At 35.8% G+C, this 21,121-nt stretch overlaps 1 protein-coding gene across 1 annotated transcript; it reads right to left on the bottom strand.

Moving 5' to 3' along the window:
- Window positions 1-12,875: 12,875 nt before the first annotated feature.
- Window positions 12,876-20,504, bottom strand: LOC112042989 (keratin-associated protein 19-2). The gene is made up of 4 exons (XM_024078227.2): window positions 20,351-20,504; window positions 17,414-17,561; window positions 14,091-14,409; window positions 12,876-13,051 (listed from the first exon to the last, which is right to left on the bottom strand). The coding sequence occupies exons 2-4, from the start codon at window positions 17,553-17,555 to the stop codon at window positions 13,006-13,008; spliced, it is 507 nt and encodes a 168-aa protein (XP_023933995.1). The 5' UTR covers window positions 17,556-17,561; window positions 20,351-20,504; the 3' UTR covers window positions 12,876-13,005.
- Window positions 20,505-21,121: the final 617 nt, after the last annotated feature.

Here is a 21,121-nt window from a genome sequence, read left to right as displayed (position 1 = left end):
ATGAATTACCGCTTAGGATTATGTGATTTTATAAAGAAACCAGGAATACTAGAATCTACTAATACTAAAAACAAACTATACCTAACTGCTAATGGCGAACATGCATGTTCATGGCGCTAATCCGATTTGGTGCGCAATTACCTATGCAGCATTTCGACTCCCGAATTATGCAATGTACCAGAAGAAAAGCTCTTATAATGGTGCTTAATATGTCCTAGTTATAATATAAATAAATAATAAAAAACTGTTCAGTTTTGTGCATTTTAAGAAATTAAATATCACGTGTCTCAAACGGTGAAGGAAAAACATCGTGAGAAAACCTGCATACCCGAGAATTTTCTTAATTCTCTACGTGTGTCAAGTCTGCCAATTCGCATTTGGCCAGCGTGGTGGACTATTGGCCTAACCCCATACTCCTTCTCATTTTAAGAGGAGACTCGTGCTTAACGGTGAACCGAATATGGGTTAATAACAATATAAAAGAATAATGTTTATATTTTTTATTATTTTAACGCCCGCGACTTTGTCCGCGTGGAATTTAGTTTTTCACAAATCCCCCGGGATGCATGGATTTTTCCGGGATAAAAAGTAGCCTATGTGTTGATCCAGGCTATAATATATCTTAATACCAAATTTTAGCTAATTCATATCATCAAAATCATCAGTTTTCCCAAATCTCGGGAAACCATGGAATTTATCGGGATAAAAAGTAGCCTTTGTTAGTTGTTAATCCAGAGTAAAATCTATTTCAATTCCAAATTTCAGCCAAATCGCTTCAGCAGTAGCGGCGTTAACCAGTAACAAACATCCAAACATACATCCAAACTTCCATACAAACTTTCACATTTATAATATTAGTAGGACTAGGCCACCAATTACTTGGTATTTGTGAGGTTGTAGAGGGTAATCCCTGGATCTACTAAACCGATTTAAAAAAATATTTTACTAATAGAAGGACACGTGAATTGTGAATACCTATCAAAGGTTGTATTTTAGCGCTGTAGTCCTAAATCGTTGGATAACGGCTAGGAAACAAATAAATTATTTTCATGAATGATGATAGATCAAAATCGATGTACTGAAGTTTTCACCATAAATATTATCTACGTAACTAGTAAAATCGTCACAATAAATATTCATTGCGAAAATGAGTAAGTAATTAACTTTTTCCCTGTTGACGCGAACTCTTTGTGAAGTACTTATAATTCGAGACAAAGCCATTTCAGCATAATAAAAAGCTGAATAAAACGCCTTCGTTATCGCGCTTCTTAACTCTCTTGGTCCGTGAAATTCTCTTCATTGCGTTTAACGAAACAAATCCCTTATTTATTATATTTTAGGTATTTTTTACAAATCGTCGTTGTCGGCTCAATAGATGGACTTTTCCTACTTGGGTATCTTGTAGAAATTACCATAATCCACTACCATCTCAAGTATTTGTATCAAGTCTTTTTTGACTCGTTTGATTTATTTCCTCGTAATCCGTCTAACTTCTGTTTTTATAAAGTCAAAGATGACTCCTTTCGGTTTCTACACGGCATCGTACCGGAACGCTAAATCGCTTAGCGGTACGTCTTTGTCGGTAGGGTGGTAACTAGCCACGGCCGAAACCTCCCACCAGCCAGGCCTGGACCAATTGCTGGGGATCGAACCCAGGACCTCCGTCTTTTAAATCCACCGCGCATAACACTGCGTCACGGAGGCCGTCAAAATACTTGTGTACATACTTATATAGTATAAGTATACGAACCAGTCACTGACACGGAGCCGATGGACGTTGGCGTCCGCATCGGAATGGCGACCCTGCACCGGAAAGCGCAGTGTTAGTCGACCCCCCACTAGGTGGACCTAGGACATCAAGCGGGTCGCAGGGAGCAGCTGGATGCTCGCGGCTCGAGACTGTTTTGTTTGGAAATCCATCCAAGAGGCCTGTGTCGAGCAGTGGACGTCCATCGGCTGTTAATGATGATGATGATGTTTAGTATACACACATACCAAAACAATTAATTAATATGCTCCCATGTAGCTGAAAGGTGACTAACTAAATATGTAATACCACAAAGCAAGATAAGCCCAAAGATCCTTGTTAACTCTCTTTTTACAAAAAACTTGTTTAAATAACGTTACGGACAACCGATCTTGTAAAACTCTTAGATTCTCAATTCTTGTACATGATCCCAGTTTGCGACGTCGAAATATGTTGAAAGTACACATTTTTGGAACCATGTTGTTGGGATGGGGAAAACGTCGAGAAACCGTCTACGCTAAGGAAAATGATTGTACGACGAAAGTTACTACGCTGAAATTTCTTCAGGACCAGGAGACTGTCAAGGGTATCACGAAGTGCAGCAAGTTATCAAATACTCGTGGCTTGAGCCACATAATGTTCTGAGGGCCTAGTGGCAGTTTGATACTGTTACTATCGCGTTAACGTAAACACGAATTTCTAAGGAATTGAAACAGCGCCATCTAGTGGCGCAACTGCACAACTGTTTTAATTCCATATAAATTTGTGATTACGTCAAACGCGATAGTAATAGTATGAAAATATTGAAAACTCCCTCTAGGCACCCAGGAAACCCTTTGTCAATAAAGAACAGTTAAACGTGTCGTTTCACAACGTTAGCTCGTAACAATATATTTTAAAATTTCTTTGTGTTTATAATCTTACAAGAAGACGCGTTGCATCGCAGACAATATGTACGTGGGACCTTAAAACATCAAAAACACCGTGCGCTCCAAAGTTTTATAACAGCACGTAACAGATATGAAATATGTTGCGATACGTTTAGGTTGTTGCGAACTACCCGTAAGTGCCCAAGTATGAGAAAAATTGTCCTTTGTGTTACTTCGTCGTGACGTGCCGTTACATAGAAAATGTTTGTTGTACTTTTTACATTTTACTTCGTTGAATTAAAACATACATTCTTTATCGCACTTGCTTTGTAGAAAGGTAAAACTAATAATTAAAAATCATAAAAACATACATATTGAAAATTAAAAAAAATATTATTATAAAATCAAAAAAACCCGACTGCTTAAACATAATGAAGTGAAAAGAATAACAAGTATCACAAATACTTGTTATTCTCAGATTACGTTCAGAATTTAGTCAGAACTCTATATAGATATTGTGAAAACTATATAGAGTTCTGACTAAATTCTTTATGTTGTTGCATACGGTGACAACCATTGGTATTTCATTCTTTGCCCGTAATAAAGTATTACTTGTCCCCGCCTGCAGCACCACAAAGAATTTAGTTGCTTTGCACAAAGGTAAAACTAATAAATAAATCTTAAAAAAATACATAATGAAAATTAAAAATAGAAACAACCATATCTTAAAACAACACATAATTTAAAGTAAGTCGTAACGTAAGTTTTAAAGTATATGTTTTTAAATCCGATACGTTTTTATAAATGAGTATACTCACTGTTTAAGCTTTACGAGTTATTAAAGATATCATAAACAGCCCGTTTGCTCGAGCAATTTGTTTGCAGAGCATAGTTTTCATAACATTTGTTTGAGGAAAATTTCATTTAGATTTTACAGCATATTTTTTAACCCATGTCTTTTTTCTCCATTAAAGAATACAACAACTTTGCAAACTTTTGTTCATAAAATTGGTGAAGGTAATATTTTACAAAACGACGCCGCTCTTGTGACAAAACTAAACGGAAGGAGCAACGCAGCGGGCAGTAAACAGGGCTCTCATTTGTTTTTATCTGAAAAGTTGTTGTTTACAGCCAACATTAAATAGTTTGAAAAACAAGCGTATCTTTATATCGATTGTACGTTCTTACGGGTTATAATGACTTATATTTATTCAGCCAACAACAAATACATATTAATAATTCATTTAACATAAGACTGTTTATTGTTATTATTACTCAGTGCGATGTATCAATAATCAAAAATCAATATATACATATAAATAAATATTAAAAAAAAAATACAACCAACTTGAAAAATTCAAAAAAACGAACCCACAAAACTAAAAAACGAAAAGTAACGTTAGAATATTTTCTACCTACGTTATAGTATGAGATCCGTTATAAGAAATATTTACCCGCATCTGTTATTTATTTGGGAGAAGAAGTATATGACAGAAAATATTCACATTGACACATTGCAAATAGATAGGTTGAAAAAATGAAATGAAAATTAAAAGAAAAAGTTAACTAGTGAACAATTGTTTTTAATTAATCAATGACGGAAGCTGATTAAATATATTTAATAAAAAAATATTCATTTAAATCTATCCGGCCGCAATATAACTAGGCAACCTATTTGCAATGTGTCACTGGGAATATTTTTTATCATTTAAATTTTCTTATCACACTTCACACTAATATTATAAATGCGAAAGTGTGTGTGTAAGTGTGTATGTTTGTTCCTCCTTTACGCTGCGGCTACTAAGCGATTTCGCTAAAATTTGGAATAGACATAGATTTTACTCAGGATTAACACAGAGGGTACTTTTCTGCGTGGAAAACTCCATGGTTCCCGCGGGATTTATAAAAACTCAAATCCACGCAGACGAAGTCGCGGGTGTCCGCTAGTCACTAATAAATAATAGATGAGAGTATATATTTCTAATGCCGGATCTTAGACCATTAGTTTGACTGCACTATCACAAATTCCTTGGCATTTAGAATACATAAAATTACTGCAGAGATCATCAAATGGTGATAATAGGAAGATCATAAAAACACCATAGAACAGATTCAACGAACAAATTCCAGCACTATTTACGAGTTTTCCCCATAGGTATAGCCGAGCTTACTATATTGTAAAGAAATCGTTATGAAGGATCAAAATGGGAAACTTTTGCTTCTTAACTTTTTATACAGTCCGCTATTATCACGTCCCGGCGGCCCATTTTTTACAGCCAAGCTAGAAACAAAAGTTCGCAAGTTCTTATTCCATAGCTTCTAATGTAGGTAGGTACTTGGAGTTTGTTGCGCCGTAAATATTACACTACAGCTTTAAAATTATGTTTCCTTAAAGGCAATTCAAAAATATCCTTGAGTATTTAAATATTAGAATCTTACGAAATCATACGCAATACATAAATAATAATTAATAACTGATTTTAAGGTGTGTATTTTCAAGTTAATAGGCACTTTCTAGGTAAACGCGCTTCACTGTTTTTTTTTTTGTTGAACATCTCATGGATACCACCGGGAAAGCGAGGAGGTCCATGAGAACTTCGGAATTTCGGAAGGAGGTTGGAGGAGGTAAACTCTTACTGACTAAAATCTCACGAAGCTTCTACTCGTCGCTTGATATCTGGGCCAGAGGAACGTTCTACACTACCGCGATCTAGTCAGCGGCGTTCTTCAACGCGGGCCCTTCTCTGGTCTGTGAAATGTCTCACAGATGTACAAACGATTCATCTCCGCTGGGCGACAGATTAACCGTACCCTTGGACGTTCTCATCAAAGAGGCAGCTATCGATATTGCTCCCAACTCTATTGCGACGAATTTACATCGGCTTCCCTTAACTGCTACGCTGCCTCAATCTGAGACAAGAGACAAATGTCTTCTCACTCTTCACCTACTACTACTTATTTTTTTTTAATTCCTACAAATTACACAGCCCTGGCTTATATAATATATCCAATTTCCGAGTTGAAGCGCAAATACACGCCATATTATTTTAAAATGAAATACTCCAACAAACATTAATCAAAATTCCCCACAGCAATATTGAAAGTGCTTTCACACCCACTCGACTTCGTATACGAGTACCGTGAAGTTTCTGATGTACGCCGTTACAAGAAAACGGAAAAGTTTCTTCGAACCGTTCGCGGTCTCGGCCATAAAGACTAGGCAACAGACTTAGTACAAGAGCCCGCATAACTTCTAGTCGAGTCTAGTAATGTAACAGTTACCTTACCTTATCAGCCGATAGACGTCCACTGTTGGACGTAGACCTCTTGCATGGACTTCCAAACAAAACGGTCTCGAGCCGCCAGCATCCAGCTGCTCCCTGCAAACCGCTTGATGTCTTCGGTCCACCTAGTGGGGGGTCAACCAACATTGCACTTTCCGGTGCGGGGTCGCCATTCCAGCACCTTGGGACCCCAGCGTCCATCGGCTCTTCGAACTATGTGGCCTGCCCATTGCCACTTCAGCTTCGCGACTCGCTGAGCTATATCAGTGACTTTAGTTCGTCTGCGTAGTATTTTTACTTAATTCATCGATACTTACTTAAGTAAAAAAAATGCAAATATTCAAAATCTGCTCCTAGTATAATATTATTAAGAGCAGAGAACGGGGAGTGTTGATTGATCGTCAAGGAATTCCTTAACCCTACATCCTGTAGTCACAAGTTCAGGACTCTGCTCGGAGTTTTTCTCTCTACCACGATGGATGGATGGATGGGTGCCGGGACACCCGCACGGTGAATCCATGGAATGCTAAGATATTCGTCTCGATGATTATACAAAAACCTTATAAAACTTAAAATATATTATTGTGTAACAAAGTAACTTCTATTAATCAATATTTATTACGGGAATATTGAAAATATTTCCTAAGTATCGACTCCTTTCAATTTCGCCAGCCGCGAAGTTTGTATCGGACCTCGTTACGATGAAACGGAAAAGTTCCCTGGACTTGATCGCGATCCGCGCCCTACAAGTTCTGACACTGTAATCTGTTTGCGTATTGAATACGTTCACAGCTTAGTGAACTCATTAACAATTAATTACAATGCGGTTGAATATAATCAATAATATTACCATATCATTATTGTATGGAATATTATATCAAGAACCTATTGAATATTATTCTAATGTGTGAACAAATTGTTTGCACAATGGAGATATGGGAAGGATGTCCTTAGCACACCAAAATAATAATAATTATAACATAATAGCGACAGTTACGCAACCTACCAATAACAACCAACCACCAACAAGTGACCAACAGAGATTTTACTCGCTTATATAAGAAGATGTTACAAATGTATTTAAAAAATAATAAATAGAGTGCCCACTGCCTTTACATTTAAATAGTTATAATAAACACATGAGAATGGAAAAAATACATCCGTATTTATGGATATCTTGGTAAAGCCACTAGAAATAGGAAAACTATAAGGACCTTCGTTCTATTTATAGCAAACCTCAAAGAACTACGGATTTTAGCTTAGCGTTTTTTACTTTCAACAGCACATGCCAAAGGTAAGTAACAGTATATTACTGTGATTAAAAATTACAATGTTGTATGACTAAGAAATATAGTATTCTCAAATTTCATTAGGTAGTGTAATATATAGTCATCCCTCTGGCTATTTATTAATTTCCGTCAAACTGACGGTAACAGTCTTTAAAAATATCTCGAGGCACTTTTAGTGCGACGCGACGCCAAGGGCAAGGCACTTGATCCACGCCTGGCTACGCCTCTGCTTACGAAATGTACAAATAATGCACAAACCTATGACTATAATGTGTAAACAGTTTCAGATTCGCGAGCACTGTGTAGCGGAATCTTGAGATCACTTGAGAGAAACAGGAGTATAGCTATGTAACAATAGCGACGGAATATCTCTCTCAGTAGTCGAGTGAGAGTAATTCCGTGAGCTAATGCTCGCTTTACTAATAAGGTAGAAACCTTTGATGTTCTCGTTTTACTAAGCATAATTTACGTAAAGTAAGTACTAATTAAACAATGATGTCATAAGATTTGATAAGAGAGACTTGGTCGCTAACTATGGGTCTCATAAAAAGGCTTAGAGTCACACAGCGGGCGATGGAACGAGCTATGTTAGAAGTATCTCTGCGTGATCGATTCAGAAATGAGGAGATCCGCAGAACAACGAAAGTCACCGACATAGCCCATCGAGTTGCGAAGCTGCTGGCAGGCAATGAACGAGGCACATAGTTCGAAGAGCCGATGGACGTTGGGGTTCCAAAGTACTGGAATGGCGACCCCGCACTAGTAAGCGCAGTGTTGGTCGACGCCCCACCACATGACGACATCAAGCGAGTCGCAGGGATTCGCTGGATGCAGGTGGCTCAGTATCGTGATGTTTGGAAGTCCTTACAAAAGGCCTATGTCCTGCAGTGGACGTCCATCGGCTAATATGATGATGATGATGATGATGATGTCTTAAGATTACACATATTATAGTTCAGCAGCATGTCTGTACTAAGTTTTTCTTTCTTCTAAGAAATGTACAGCCTCGGAGATCACGTTAAGCGGTTAGTCGTTAATGAATTTAACATTATCATCCTAATCCCGCAAACTCGTATTGGAGCAGCATCCAATATGTCTAATAATGGCTTCGATAGAAGCATCGGTCGTGGCTAGTACCCAAATATATCCGTGCTGCATACTTTTATTTGTATAAGAAGTATGTGGAAAAATGCAGAGTTAGGGCCTTTTTCTAGATATCACATATTGCAGGGTATTCTTCTTTTATTATAACTCCACTGTTTGCGTGCACAATTAAGCTATGAAATAATTTAGAATTTAAGAATGTAATATGTGGCATTACTTAAAAATAAAGATCTTTCTTTCTTTCTTACCCTACCGGCAAAGACCTACCGCCAAGCGATTTAGCATTCCGGTACGATATCGTGTAAAAACTGAAAGGAGTGTGGATTTTAATCGTACTCCTATAGCCCGCTTCCATCTTAGATTATATCATTACTTACCACCTGATGAGATTATAGTCAACGGCTAACTTGTAGAGAATAAAAAAATATAACGGGTCTAAGCTCCATATTATACCCTCTCGTATGAGGAGGGAGGCCTGGTCTTGTAGTTGGCCGGTAAAATAGGCTCCCTTCTTATAGGAGATGGGTGATGGAACTTACACCTACCACGCTGCTCCAATGCGGATTGGCGGGCTAAGGGTGATAACGGTAATTCATTAACAACCACTGTCATATTATGATAATGATAGATAACGACTTAACGTGCTCTCCGAGATACGGGGTAACACTATCAACTACCCAACTTCCGGGCTGAGAATTGAAAATCTTTTAGAAAAAAGAACAACTCAATAACTCTTATAGGATTCGAACCCAGGACCTCATGATTCGAAACCACATTGTATAACCAACCAACGAGGCAGTTTAACGAGCCTTAAAAAATACCTAAACATTTTCTACCTAAATCCGTTAATCTATTAAATAATGTCTTAAATAAAGCGTGTAAATAGACTGAAAGCGATTAGGACGCTGGTCCGATGGCGGGCATTTAATAAAAAGCTTATTATTTAAAAAAATCAATTAATTAGATTTATATTAATCCTCTTACCCTTCAGCGTATTATAGCAAAAGTTTATTTTTTTTTGATTCGTTTTACGCAAAAAAACCTTAAGCGCTCGGATCGTTACACTAATTACCATCCACGTGAAAAACTAACAATTGAGTCGGAAAACCAAACTTAATGAAAGAAGAATAATTGGGACGAATATTCGACTTACAATGTTGCTACTTATTCTGAACATCACTGCTACATATATTACATGTAGTTGCTACTGATCAATTTGTATCGTAATCATAAATTCCAGATACATTTTAGTTGCATCCCGAGGGAAATACGAATGTTGATAGATCGAGTGGATGGGATAAAACAATGTTTCATACCCTACCTACTATAGATGTGACACGAATCTGCGATATTGCTACGTGTATTCCATTAGGCTTATTAGCGTCAGAGATATTGAGTACCAGCTCAATCATTATACCTAATCGTATATTCTAAAAGACACCGAATAATTTTAAAAGTGCATATTTAAAATTAACATAGGTAGGTAGGTAAGTACCTCAGATTTTGATGTGTTTTCAAAATAATAAAATTATGTCGCAAATCCATAACCAAATACCACCGGACCAAACGGCTCAGACATAAGAATGTTTAACTCTAACAATTACTATCAGGTGTTAATGATAATGACTGAAATCGACGGTTTCAGTGTTCATTACGAGGTACGAAAATGTAACACCACTAATTCCCAACACCGGACGATAATTTTACTGAATATCTATACAAATAATTAAAGCTGAAGAGTTTGTTTGTTTGTTTGGTTGAACGCGCTAATCTCAGAAACTACTGGTCCGATTTGAAAAATTCTTTCAGTGTTAAATAGCCCATTTATCGAGGATGGCTATAGACTATATATTATCCCCGTTTTCCTACTGAACGGGAACCACGCGGATGAAACCGCGCGACGTCAGCTAGTTACTTGGATAAAAGAAAAACCCGAGTATTTCATACTCCGTCCAAAATGCGAACCCAAGATCTCGTGATTCAGCCACAGAATATGCTAACCATTAAGACCAAAGAGGCAGTAGTACAATCAGTACAACGTAATCATAAACCATTCCATTGAACGGCGAGAACAATCAACGAGGCGGCATCGATTGCGGGGCGCAGTAATATATCTCTTTTGTGAGCGAGATTAAAGAGGCGATGGCGTGTGCCGATGTCATCCATCTCCGTTAAATGCTGTTTCGGCGCCAGCGGCACCACAGCTCTCTAGCCTTTGCTTATTCTACATAGACGTATTCTACTAGCTTTGCCCTGTGGTTTCATCCGGTCATTTACCTTGCGTTTTGAAAATATTGGTACAGATAGTAAACTAAGTCACTACTAGTAGTAACCAGGCTAGAATTTATTTATGTGCTTTCATCCGGAGTACACAGTATATAAATCTGCTAAGCAATTTAAGATACTGATTATTATATAATATACAGAAGCATTACAGTAGTTGCTGCTACATAATATCGTTTATTTATACTTCCAAAATATTAAATTACACGAAAAAAATATTACATTTTATTCCTGAATGTGTAAGTGTCGTAGGGTAGTGTCTCTGGAATAGGACCTCAGCAGCATCACCGGGGTTTTGCGCGAGCGGAGAAGCATCACCTGATGGGATACGAAGGCAGAAGGCAGTAGAAGAAGAGAAGTTGTTTCATTGAGTGAGGACTGTGACTGTGACGAATCGCGCTTCGCTACGCCACTATATTGAGCTTAGGTTAAGTTTCACGTATTTACGTAAAACACACACCTTAATATTTTATGCCAAGTCAATGTAGCGCTTGATTGCGATCCCACCTGAGTAATGCAGCCGGCTAAGATGGAAGCACTAACCTCTAATGGGCGGTAAAGAAAATTTATTAAACCCTAAATGGTTTCACATAAACGGTTTCGACGTGGCTTAGTACCGGAATTTTAAATCGGTCTTACTAATGTGGATGTAATTTATAGGTTATCTGTAGTAAACAAATAAAAAATGTATTGAATTGAAGCAGGCGGAAGTATAGTCATTATCATCATCATCATATCAGCTGATGAACGTCCACTGCAGAACATAGACTTTTGTCTTCCAAACATCACGATCCTGAGCCGCCTGCATCCAGCGAATCCCTGTGACTCGGTTGACGTCGTCAGTCCACCTGGTGGGGGATCGACCAACACTGCGCTTTCTAGTGCGGAAATTTAATATGAATAAAGTATAAATCTTGCTATTCTCTACGAAAACTGACTCTACAGAGTTCAATTTCGAAGTCAAAGATTACAGAATCAACGTCTCCAGACTGCTACGTTTCAGAGCGAAGCTTACGTAGAGGGATGTTGTCGGATCTGGGTGACGTTGTCCGTTGGATTCTTTGATTTTTCACGGAAAATATAAAATATAGTAGAAAACGCCTGCGACTCTGTTCGCGTGAACTTCTGTTTTACACGAATCCCGACGGGGACCATGGATTTTTCCGGTATAAAAAGTTTCCTAAAGATGTGTTAGACGAGTTCTATCTTCATTTCAAATCGGTCCACACACAAACTTTTGCATTTATATAATGTTACTGTGATTTATATAAATGAAATATTAAAAAAAAAATGTACTAATAGGTACAAAATACTAATGAAAAGGCCCATATTAAAATTGAATGTAAAGAGCGATAACCTGAATAGAAACTAGCCCATTAATTTATTTAAAAAGAAGAACATGCCCACAAACTACATCCAAATAATACCTAACCCTGTTTAATGATGCACAACTCATTACGCTGGGAAATTGAAACTTCACGCTGTTGCAACCACGCTTATGCTATTTCATTATAAATTCCACTATAATACATAACAGACTATTAATGTTCCAGTGATTTTAACTATTCAGTGTATTAATGATTTTGTTGCCGGTTAATGGGCGAAATGTAATAAAAAATCAGGAAGAATTTTTACATAGCTGCCTAAGAGCCAGAGCACACGAAGAGTTTGAGCGTTAAGTCACGTTCACACAATGCAGTTTATGGATAAAACACTATAGGAGCGGAGCCCGTGATGCTGAACATGTACTTACACGAGCGTCACGGGTATCTATTAGATTTGATACCTTAGGATCATTAAGAAGAATATATGGTAGAACAACTATGTTGAACTAGTCACACTAATATTTTATAAAGATTTTTTTTTTATGTTTCTATAGGTATAGCTAATAAACTCGAAAGTACTGAAACTGATTTGTAAAACTCTTTCACCAATAGAAAGATACATTATCAAGGAGTATTTTATTTATTTTATCCCTGTATTCCCACGGGAATGAGTACTACGAGGATGAAACCGCGAGGTTCTGCTAGTTATATATAAATTTAAATGTTTATGTATGATTCAATTTTATTGGGATATACTTAATACAAGGGACTTTATTGAAATACTACAGTAATAAATAATGAACATGAATTTCTTTTTCCTAACTTGAATATTTTTAAGACCATCGAAAAACCTGACGTTCCAAAAGTGTGCCTATTTGAAATAAATGGATTTTGAATTTGTATAAAGAGTTGATATTCCAAAAAATAATATATTTCAAGTTAAGCGTGAAAACATCTCAGAAAAACAATGTAAACAGTATTTTTATATTTTCTTTATTGTTCTTATATGCTAGGATGTGCAGGTATCAGTCGCGAGATATACTCCCATCTCTATGTACACAAATACTACATTAATAATTAACAGGTAGAAGTAAAGCCTTTGAATTAGCACCAAGGGTCCGACGTATAGTAGGTCGTGGGGTAGTAAGTTCTGGAACAAAAAAAAATTAAGTTTATTTACTAATTCAGCTGAAAAGACAACTCTTAAAAATTGTATCTAATTCCAATATATCTAATTGTTATTATTATTAGGTACCAGTTTTTAATTTATTAAATAAATTTATGTGTTAATATTTTGAGATAGTTATACATAATATACATTATAGACAATTATGGTTTCGGAAAAAGGGAAATTAAATCTTTTTCATTTTTGAACATAAGAATAAGAAATCTCTTCGTAAAGTAATTTTCATTTTATTTTTCAAGTGATAGTAATTTGCCATTAACTTATTTACCGGAGCATCTACGTCAACCACAGAAGTGAATATTTTATTTATTTACAAAAAAAAATAGATCAATACATGTTCATGAAATTAAAGTTTGTAATTCCAAAATATCTGGTATTATTATGGGGTAAAGGAAGGTATTTGAGTAATAGAAAAATTACGCGGACGAAGTCACAAGCGTCTGCGTCACAAGGTAATAAAATAATATTGCCATGTTTTTCATTAACTATATCTACATGAGAAATCTCTTATGTATAATGAAACAAATATAACATCTCGATGGTTCCCTTCTCGTAAAAAATATATCATAATGTAGCGACGCTATTCATAATATTACATCATTTGGCGAGTCGTATTCCTAAATGCCAAATTACTGCCTATAAAGATATCGAGACTTGTTTGAAATGCCATAAAATGGGTAAAATATTATATAGCTTGTCGGCCTTACTTACATTACTAGGAATAATATATAATAATCGATTGTCCTTAAACGTGACTTTTAGTACCTTCTCAGATAAAAAGAGAAAGCAATTTCGTTGATATCTTTAATTTGTAGATTACAACACGTAGACAAATCGCTCATTATTGTTTTCTTTTTTATTATTGTAGCTATATAAAACATGTACGATTAAAAAAAGTATACCATATACGCTAACGTTTTTCTATTCCTCTCTGTATTATCTGACTCATGTCTTTCTACTTGCTTAGCGTTATTTCAATTCAAAGGTCTAACTACTTTCTCACCTGTATCCCCCATATCCATGTCCGTAACCATGACCATAACCGTGGCCGTAGTTATTACCGTAGCCGTGGCCGTATCCGCCGTGGCCGTATCCGCCATGGCCGTATCCGCCATATCCGTATCCTCCATAACCGTGGTATCCGCCGTAGCCACCGTAGCCACCGTATCCGTAACCACCGTAGCTTCGTCCGTGTCCGTGGAGGGCGCTACCCACTAAGGCCCCGCCGACCAGTCCAGCTTTAGCGCCGATGAGGCCTGCGCCGAGTCCCACCGCGCCGAGTCCCGCTACTCCAGCCAGGCCAGCTCCGAGAGCTCCTACTCCTGTAAATAAATCATTTCTGGTGTTACTTAAATTACTCTGGCAGAGTGACTTCATACGCATGGAATTCTTAACTTTCGAATTTTAAATTTCAGATTTTCATACAAAGTTTCCTTAATCATAAGTCTGGCTACCATAGACAAATATAATGTTTACAATTTGACTGTTTTTTCGAGATTAGCTAGCTCGCTTAAACATCCTACTACGGACTTCCTAAATCGGCGCTAAGCACAAAAGTTTAGTTGAGTAAGATTTTTTTAGTTATTGACTGTAAAAGTAAATGGATTTGTTAACCGAATTCACACAACAAAAAAGTTGAAGTTCACAATTCAACGTATCCCTAGAAGTTACGTTATTTCGGTTTGTACGTCAACGAATTTCTTTAAACTTTACTTTACTGTTACTTTTTAGAGAAGATAAATTATTTTCTCGATTCCAAACTCTAAAGTTAAAATATTTTTTCTGTTCAGCTGCTTTGATTTCTTTCATAATATTAAGAAAATAGTAACGCTGTTTGAATAAAGTTTGATTTTCTACTCCATCTTAAATAGGCACTTTTATCCGTGGCATTAAAACACCTTATCTAAAATCCTTTGAATGTTCAGTGAGCATTGATAACGTTATCTACACTCGGAGCTAGTGAGTCCCCAGGGACTAACGTGCTAAAACTTGTCATCCATTTCAGGCTATACTAACTCGCATACCAGTAGTCATAAAATTATCCTTGAAGTTCAAGAACAATCACAAAAATCAATAATTCAATGTATAAATTGTTGGTAAAATTTACCCTATTTCTAAGAATTTTGTCTGTCACCAATGTCATGTATCTCATGATCCGTGATAGTTAGACTATTGAAATTTTCACAGATTATGTATTTCTGTTACCACTATACCAAATCACAGAATAAAGTAGGTAAATATTTAATTTAAGTTATTTTTAAAACGGTTTTAAAAATAATGGTACGGAACCCTTCGTGCGCGAGTTCGTTTCGCACTTGGCCGTTTATTTTTAAACACTAAAATTAGGTCTGATTACATTAGTATTGTTTATTTTGACGATTCAAAACAGTCGACAAGTTAAAACACCTTTAAATTTTAATTCATGAATACAATGGAAACGCGCACCCCTATACAAATTTCTCTAAAACCCTTTGAAGTTCATTGTTCAGTGAGCATTGATAACGTTATCCGTCATCTACACCCGGAGCTACGGAGTCAGTTCCCAGGGGAGTCACGTGCGACAACTTGGCACCAATTTCACGCTATACCGGTCTGCATACCAATAGCCGCTTATACGAACTCCTTCCTTATTTATTTTTCCAGAGAGCAATTTTTGCAAGTCAAATGAGCTTGGGTTTTTTTAATGAATACAAGTAGGTATATAAATGATGAACCGCAAAAATATGTTGGAATTTCCAAGGTAATATTTCTTATTTAAATGTGACGTTTTTCGTAAACCGAAAAAAATAAAGAACAATAATTTGTCATGATTAAATTATATTTCTGAATGCTCTTAGATTTACTATTTCTCAAATGTTAATTAAAGATTTTATTTTTTTTATTTTGAACAGTTTAAAAACTGGGTGCATAAACAAAACGTGAAAACATTCATCATACAAAAGTTATAAACTATGTTGTGGTGATCATTCAGTTACAATTACAACAAAGTGTAAAATAAATCCTATGAAATACTCGTACCTAAAATACCAATAAGTGAATTGCAAAATATGTAACATAAAAATCCTAATGCACACAGCTAAGTATAATCTATTAGTGCAAGTAGATCTGAATGAATTCCATGGTAGGCTTTTGTTCTCTGACAATGTTATCTGTCATCTGTGCCCGACGAGACAGCATCAGATCAACGTGCGTAGACTTGGTTCTAATAAAACATTTACCTATTCTTTTAATGTAAATGTAATTTACTTATTATCTACTACGAATATAAAGCTTTTATAAGAATTAGTTTGTTTGGTTAAAGAGCTAATCTCAAGGACTAATGGTTCAAATTGAATTATTTTATTAATTGAGAAAAGCTTTATACTTTTAGGGTCGATACTTTAACGCGAGTGATATCGCGGGGCAGAGCTAGTTCTACATAATTTCGTAGTTTTTGCATATCATGCACGAAAATCAGGCAAAAACCAAAGAAATCCTATATACTAATTGAATTGATGGCAAAAGTGGTTCTTACTATTTTGAACTTCGTGTCAAATGTTCATGCCTATTCATTTAAATTTAGAAGAGATAACTTCGCTATTAAATTCACGCACACAGTGGAAACGCGCACCCCTATACAAATTTCTCTAAAACCCTTTGAAGTTCATTGTTCAGTGAGCATTGATAACGTTATCCGTCATCTACACCCGGAGCTACGGAGTCAGTTCCCAGGGGAGTCACGTGCGACAACTTGGCACCAATTTCACGCTATACCGGTCTGCATACCAATAGCCGCCTATACTCCTTTCTTGTTTATTTTTCCAGGAAACTGTTTGCAATATAAATTGCATTGACTTGTTTTTTTTTTAGTTTAAATAAAATGTAATGAAAATCACTGGTATATTTACGAAAGTTTATCAAATATTTTTATTAAATATTATCAAAATTTACCTGGTTCGCTCGATTTTTTACATATATAGTTTTTTTTAAATACGCGCTTGTAACACCATCTTGTAAAAAAAAAATTTTAGACTGTTTTTTAGTCTACAGGCCTGCTTCTTAAAGGGTAAATTTGGAGCGTAGACCAACCACGCTGTTCCAATGCGGTTCGGCAAGCTCAGATAATGTTGGACACATAACTATTAGATGTTTAGATAATGACTGGAGGCGACGGCTAAACATCACCTAGTTTCCCAACTCAAAGCGAATTTCTTCGAAGAAACAAATACTCAGTATTTTAAATCCCGATCCAGATCTAAAATCATTATGATCTGAAGCCGCAAAGCATCACTGGAATATAAACTGACGAGGCACTTCCAAAAAAAGTAATAAGTGATAATTTATTACCTACAAATCGCTTTTCTCTGTTTTCACTTGCGTATTGTTGGGCTACTTCAGACTTTAACACATCGATCACAGGACCATTTTCTAATGTTTGCGCCGCCGCATAGGCCACCAGCGCACCAAAGATTATTAAGGAGAACTTCATTGTCACCTGGAAATAAAATTATATTCGTTAAGATCATTTAGGTTACATGATATCGATAGAAATTAGTCTCTCTCTCTACTCGGATGACTGATCGTGACCACCTTAGCGAGCCATCTTTCGATAGACAATGAATCAATCAATCACTGACCATTTGAACGGTACTGTAAAGGGCTCCTATTTCCTTGAGAAGATCCGACTGTCGGGTTGGAGATCTACCTCGTGCTCGTTCGGTCGTTTGCTTTCTACAATCATATAGTGTATCTACTCGTAAACATAACGTCATTAACGGTTTTAAGGCTTGCCATAAACGAACTTTTCAGCGACTGTACTATCGGCTGATGAGTTTCTAACTTTAGTAGTTCATAATAAAGTAAATAAATTAAGATATGCGATAAATATATTTGTAAGAGGTTGTGAATGAAATGATCTACATGATTTTTTGATTTGATTTCTTTAGGACAGATACTATAGTGTACATCACTATAAATGTCTTATATAGAAAAGAGGGACTTGGAACTTATAACTGCAATGAAAATTAAAATGAAAAATCGTTTATTCATTACCCTTAAATGCGAATAAAGTCGAATACGACTAATCGTAACTATCTTGAATTTGTAGCATTCATTGTCAGAGGTAAATAATAACCAGCGACACGAGTTTGCAAAGATAGCAATAAAATGGACTGCAGGTGAAAATCGTAACTTTTGTTATTGTGAAGTATATCCAACGATATTTATACTAGAGATAGGGCACTAGCGCATCAAAACTGAGGCGGACAAATGTGCATAATTGTCTTCATCTTATTTAGTCGCTTATTAAACAACGAAAGTGATTTAAACAATTAATACCTAAATATTATCTACAATGTTGAGTTGTGTGTTTAGGAAGTGTATATACGTAAATATGTATAATGTCAGTAAACAAAAATTTGTGCATGATTGCGCTGAATGGAGTAGCTAAATTCGAATCACTTTTTCGGGGATTTTGTGGGCACGTAACATATCTACATCGGTGGGTATATCTATAAAATTGCAACTGTACCGAACTTCTTTTTAGAATATTTCACAAGAAGTAGTTTTTGTTGGTGAAAAACTTAATAAAAACCTTACACTAGTTTCAGAGATAAGCCGTAACAAACATAAACATAACGCGGCGGGGAACTTTAATATTATGTAGTGATGACCGGAAAGACTTAGCAATCTCTCCGTTGCACAGGGGAATAACACAACAAACTTTTGAACTCCGAACTCCCGCTAAGAATTTTCTTAAACCAGAAAACCACAATATTTTTTTTTCTTTCCTAGAATTTTCTTTAACCGCAAGAAACCTTTTAGCTCGTCTCGAATCCGAGATCTTATGATTCGCAGCTATACTACTAGCAACTCTACCAGCAAAACAGGTAATAATGTTTTTAAAAGAATATTTGCGTTGTCATTTAAATATGACATTCCCATTTCCCTCCAATTACTCGTAGTTGTAAAGACTGTGTTTTAATAGGAGGTAGTACTACATTAGTTTACCGGGAGGAGGTTGAATCTGTGACCTCTCGGTGAAAATCTGGCCCTTTTACCATGGAGCTATTGATGCTTCAATATAATATCATCATCAATCCATACATATAAATAAAATTGAAGTGTCTGTCTGTGATATCAAGATATCTGTGTTTTAATTGAATTTACATGACCAAGCTTTTTAAAAATTTTTGTCTGTCTGTCTGTCTGTGATAATCTTTGGGCCGACACCGATTTTAATAGAACTTTCACTGGAAGATAGAGGAGATTAATGTGTAATTATAGGTTACTTTTATACCAGATAAACACGATAGAGGAGCCCAATGAACTATTATTTTTATCCCGGGAAAATCCCGCGGAATTTCACGCGTACGAAGTAGCGAGCGTGCGCTAGTTGTATTTTCCTTAGACTAGTAAAAAGGTTAAATTGTATAAGTAAAGCTGATTCTTGTTAGTTATTCAAAAGCATGGCATAGAACAACAGAGTCTAATTTCGTAAATAATTAAAGAACTAAACTCAAACAGCCGCGTTCAGTACGTTATGTATTACAAACAAAATTACAATTTAACTTCTACTGTAAGACATTTCCCAACAATGGCGTAGCGTGAACTAAAGTTTGCTGAGACTCAATAATTGCAGACAGAAAGCTAGGCCTATTTAATACAATGAACGAGGGAAAACAATCGCTGAATTATTAATACCAAGAAACTTATTAAACTTTTGGCTATCAAAATACAACAATACCAACAATAATTAATTCTTAGTAGTTGATGATACAAACAAAATTATAAACCTGTCTCCTAATAGTTCAAAGGCAATGTTAATTCAATCCAAATTGTTTAGTTTTTCAATTTACATTACTACGAGTAAACATCAACGTATGTTGAACTCTAACTGATAAACATTTAATATATAAAGTTTATAATTTTATTTTTCCTTTTTTTATTATAGGTATATAGATAGTTAATTTAGGTAAATAAATCTTTTTTTTTAGTTAGTGTAAATAATTATAAATAATGTCTCTATAAAATTTTAATTCCTTATACAAAAGTTAAAATTCATTTATTTCAATTAGGCTTAGTTCACAAGCACTTTTGAAACGTCAAGTAATGTCATAATTAAATTTAATGGTGTTAAATAAAATCAAAACTTAAAATTAAAGTTACGAGGGTTCCAATTCGCCTTGATCCGAGAAGAGCCTACAACAAACTCAGCCAAGATTATTTTTTTTTATAAATATATAATATATTTTTATGTATATATATAATCTCAAAAGGTCCTACCTGTCCAATTAATAAACGTTATACACGTATGGTCACAAGCAACACATATACTGTGGTCCACGATCCTGGGTTGACTACTTTTATAGGTCGAACAGCGAACATACAACATAATATATCACTGAAGTCATTGATCCGAACGTGTCACTGACACACCCAAATATGTCCTTTTTGGGTTTTTTTAACAATTAACTACCTATCTGTGCGAAGAACCTTCGGAACTTATAAGACTTTACGATTAATAATGAGAGATGTTATCTATTTATTAATAAAAAAAATATGGAAAATGCTCATCGTAAAGCTTTCCGTGAATAATTGATTTATGTTGTTATTCTGCGTTAAATACTGCGAATCCAAGTGAGAACATCACCACGTCACCCAGACCTCACAAAAATCTTTTACATGTGTACGTTTCACTTCAGAACAGAAGCATTCACTGAAGATGTTTACTTTGGTTTTGTATAAATTCATATTCACTTATGAACAACATCGATTACAATCACTTACTTATATATTTGTTTACCTAGCAGATTTAGATGACGGGTTCTTCTAAAAGCTCAGGGCATACGAGCAAGGCAAATAAATTAACGAAAGAACTAAAGAGAACGATAATAATCAGCTAGGTAATCTAGTTAAGCAGTTAGGTACGAGTAGCCAATTATGGAATTTGGACTATGGTAGCTTTCTGTGGTGATATCTATCTAGACTGACGCTTATGTGCTTGGAAGATAGTTAATTGGCTGAGTGCAATCAACTGTCTTGACCAAGCACATA

Source organism: Bicyclus anynana, chromosome 1 (assembly GCF_947172395.1).
Source record: "Bicyclus anynana chromosome 1, ilBicAnyn1.1, whole genome shotgun sequence".
Taxonomy (NCBI): Eukaryota; Metazoa; Arthropoda; class Insecta; order Lepidoptera; family Nymphalidae; genus Bicyclus; species Bicyclus anynana.
The sequence above is the reverse complement of the archived record's forward strand: the minus strand, read 5'-3'. Positions and strand labels throughout refer to the sequence as shown.

Excerpts from the sequence above, each read along its gene's own strand:
- LOC112042989 (XM_024078227.2), bottom strand. The coding sequence starts at position 17,555 with ATGAAGTTCTCCTTAATAATCTTTGGTGCGCTGGTGGCCTATGCGGCG. Across the intron at positions 14,410-17,413 it reads CAGAGAAAAGCGATTTGTAG|GAGTAGGAGCTCTCGGAGCT; the intron begins GTAATAAATTAT and ends ATTTATTTACAG. Across the intron at positions 13,052-14,090 it reads CATGGATATGGGGGATACAG|AACTTACTACCCCACGACCT; the intron begins GTGAGAAAGTAG and ends TTTTTGTTCCAG.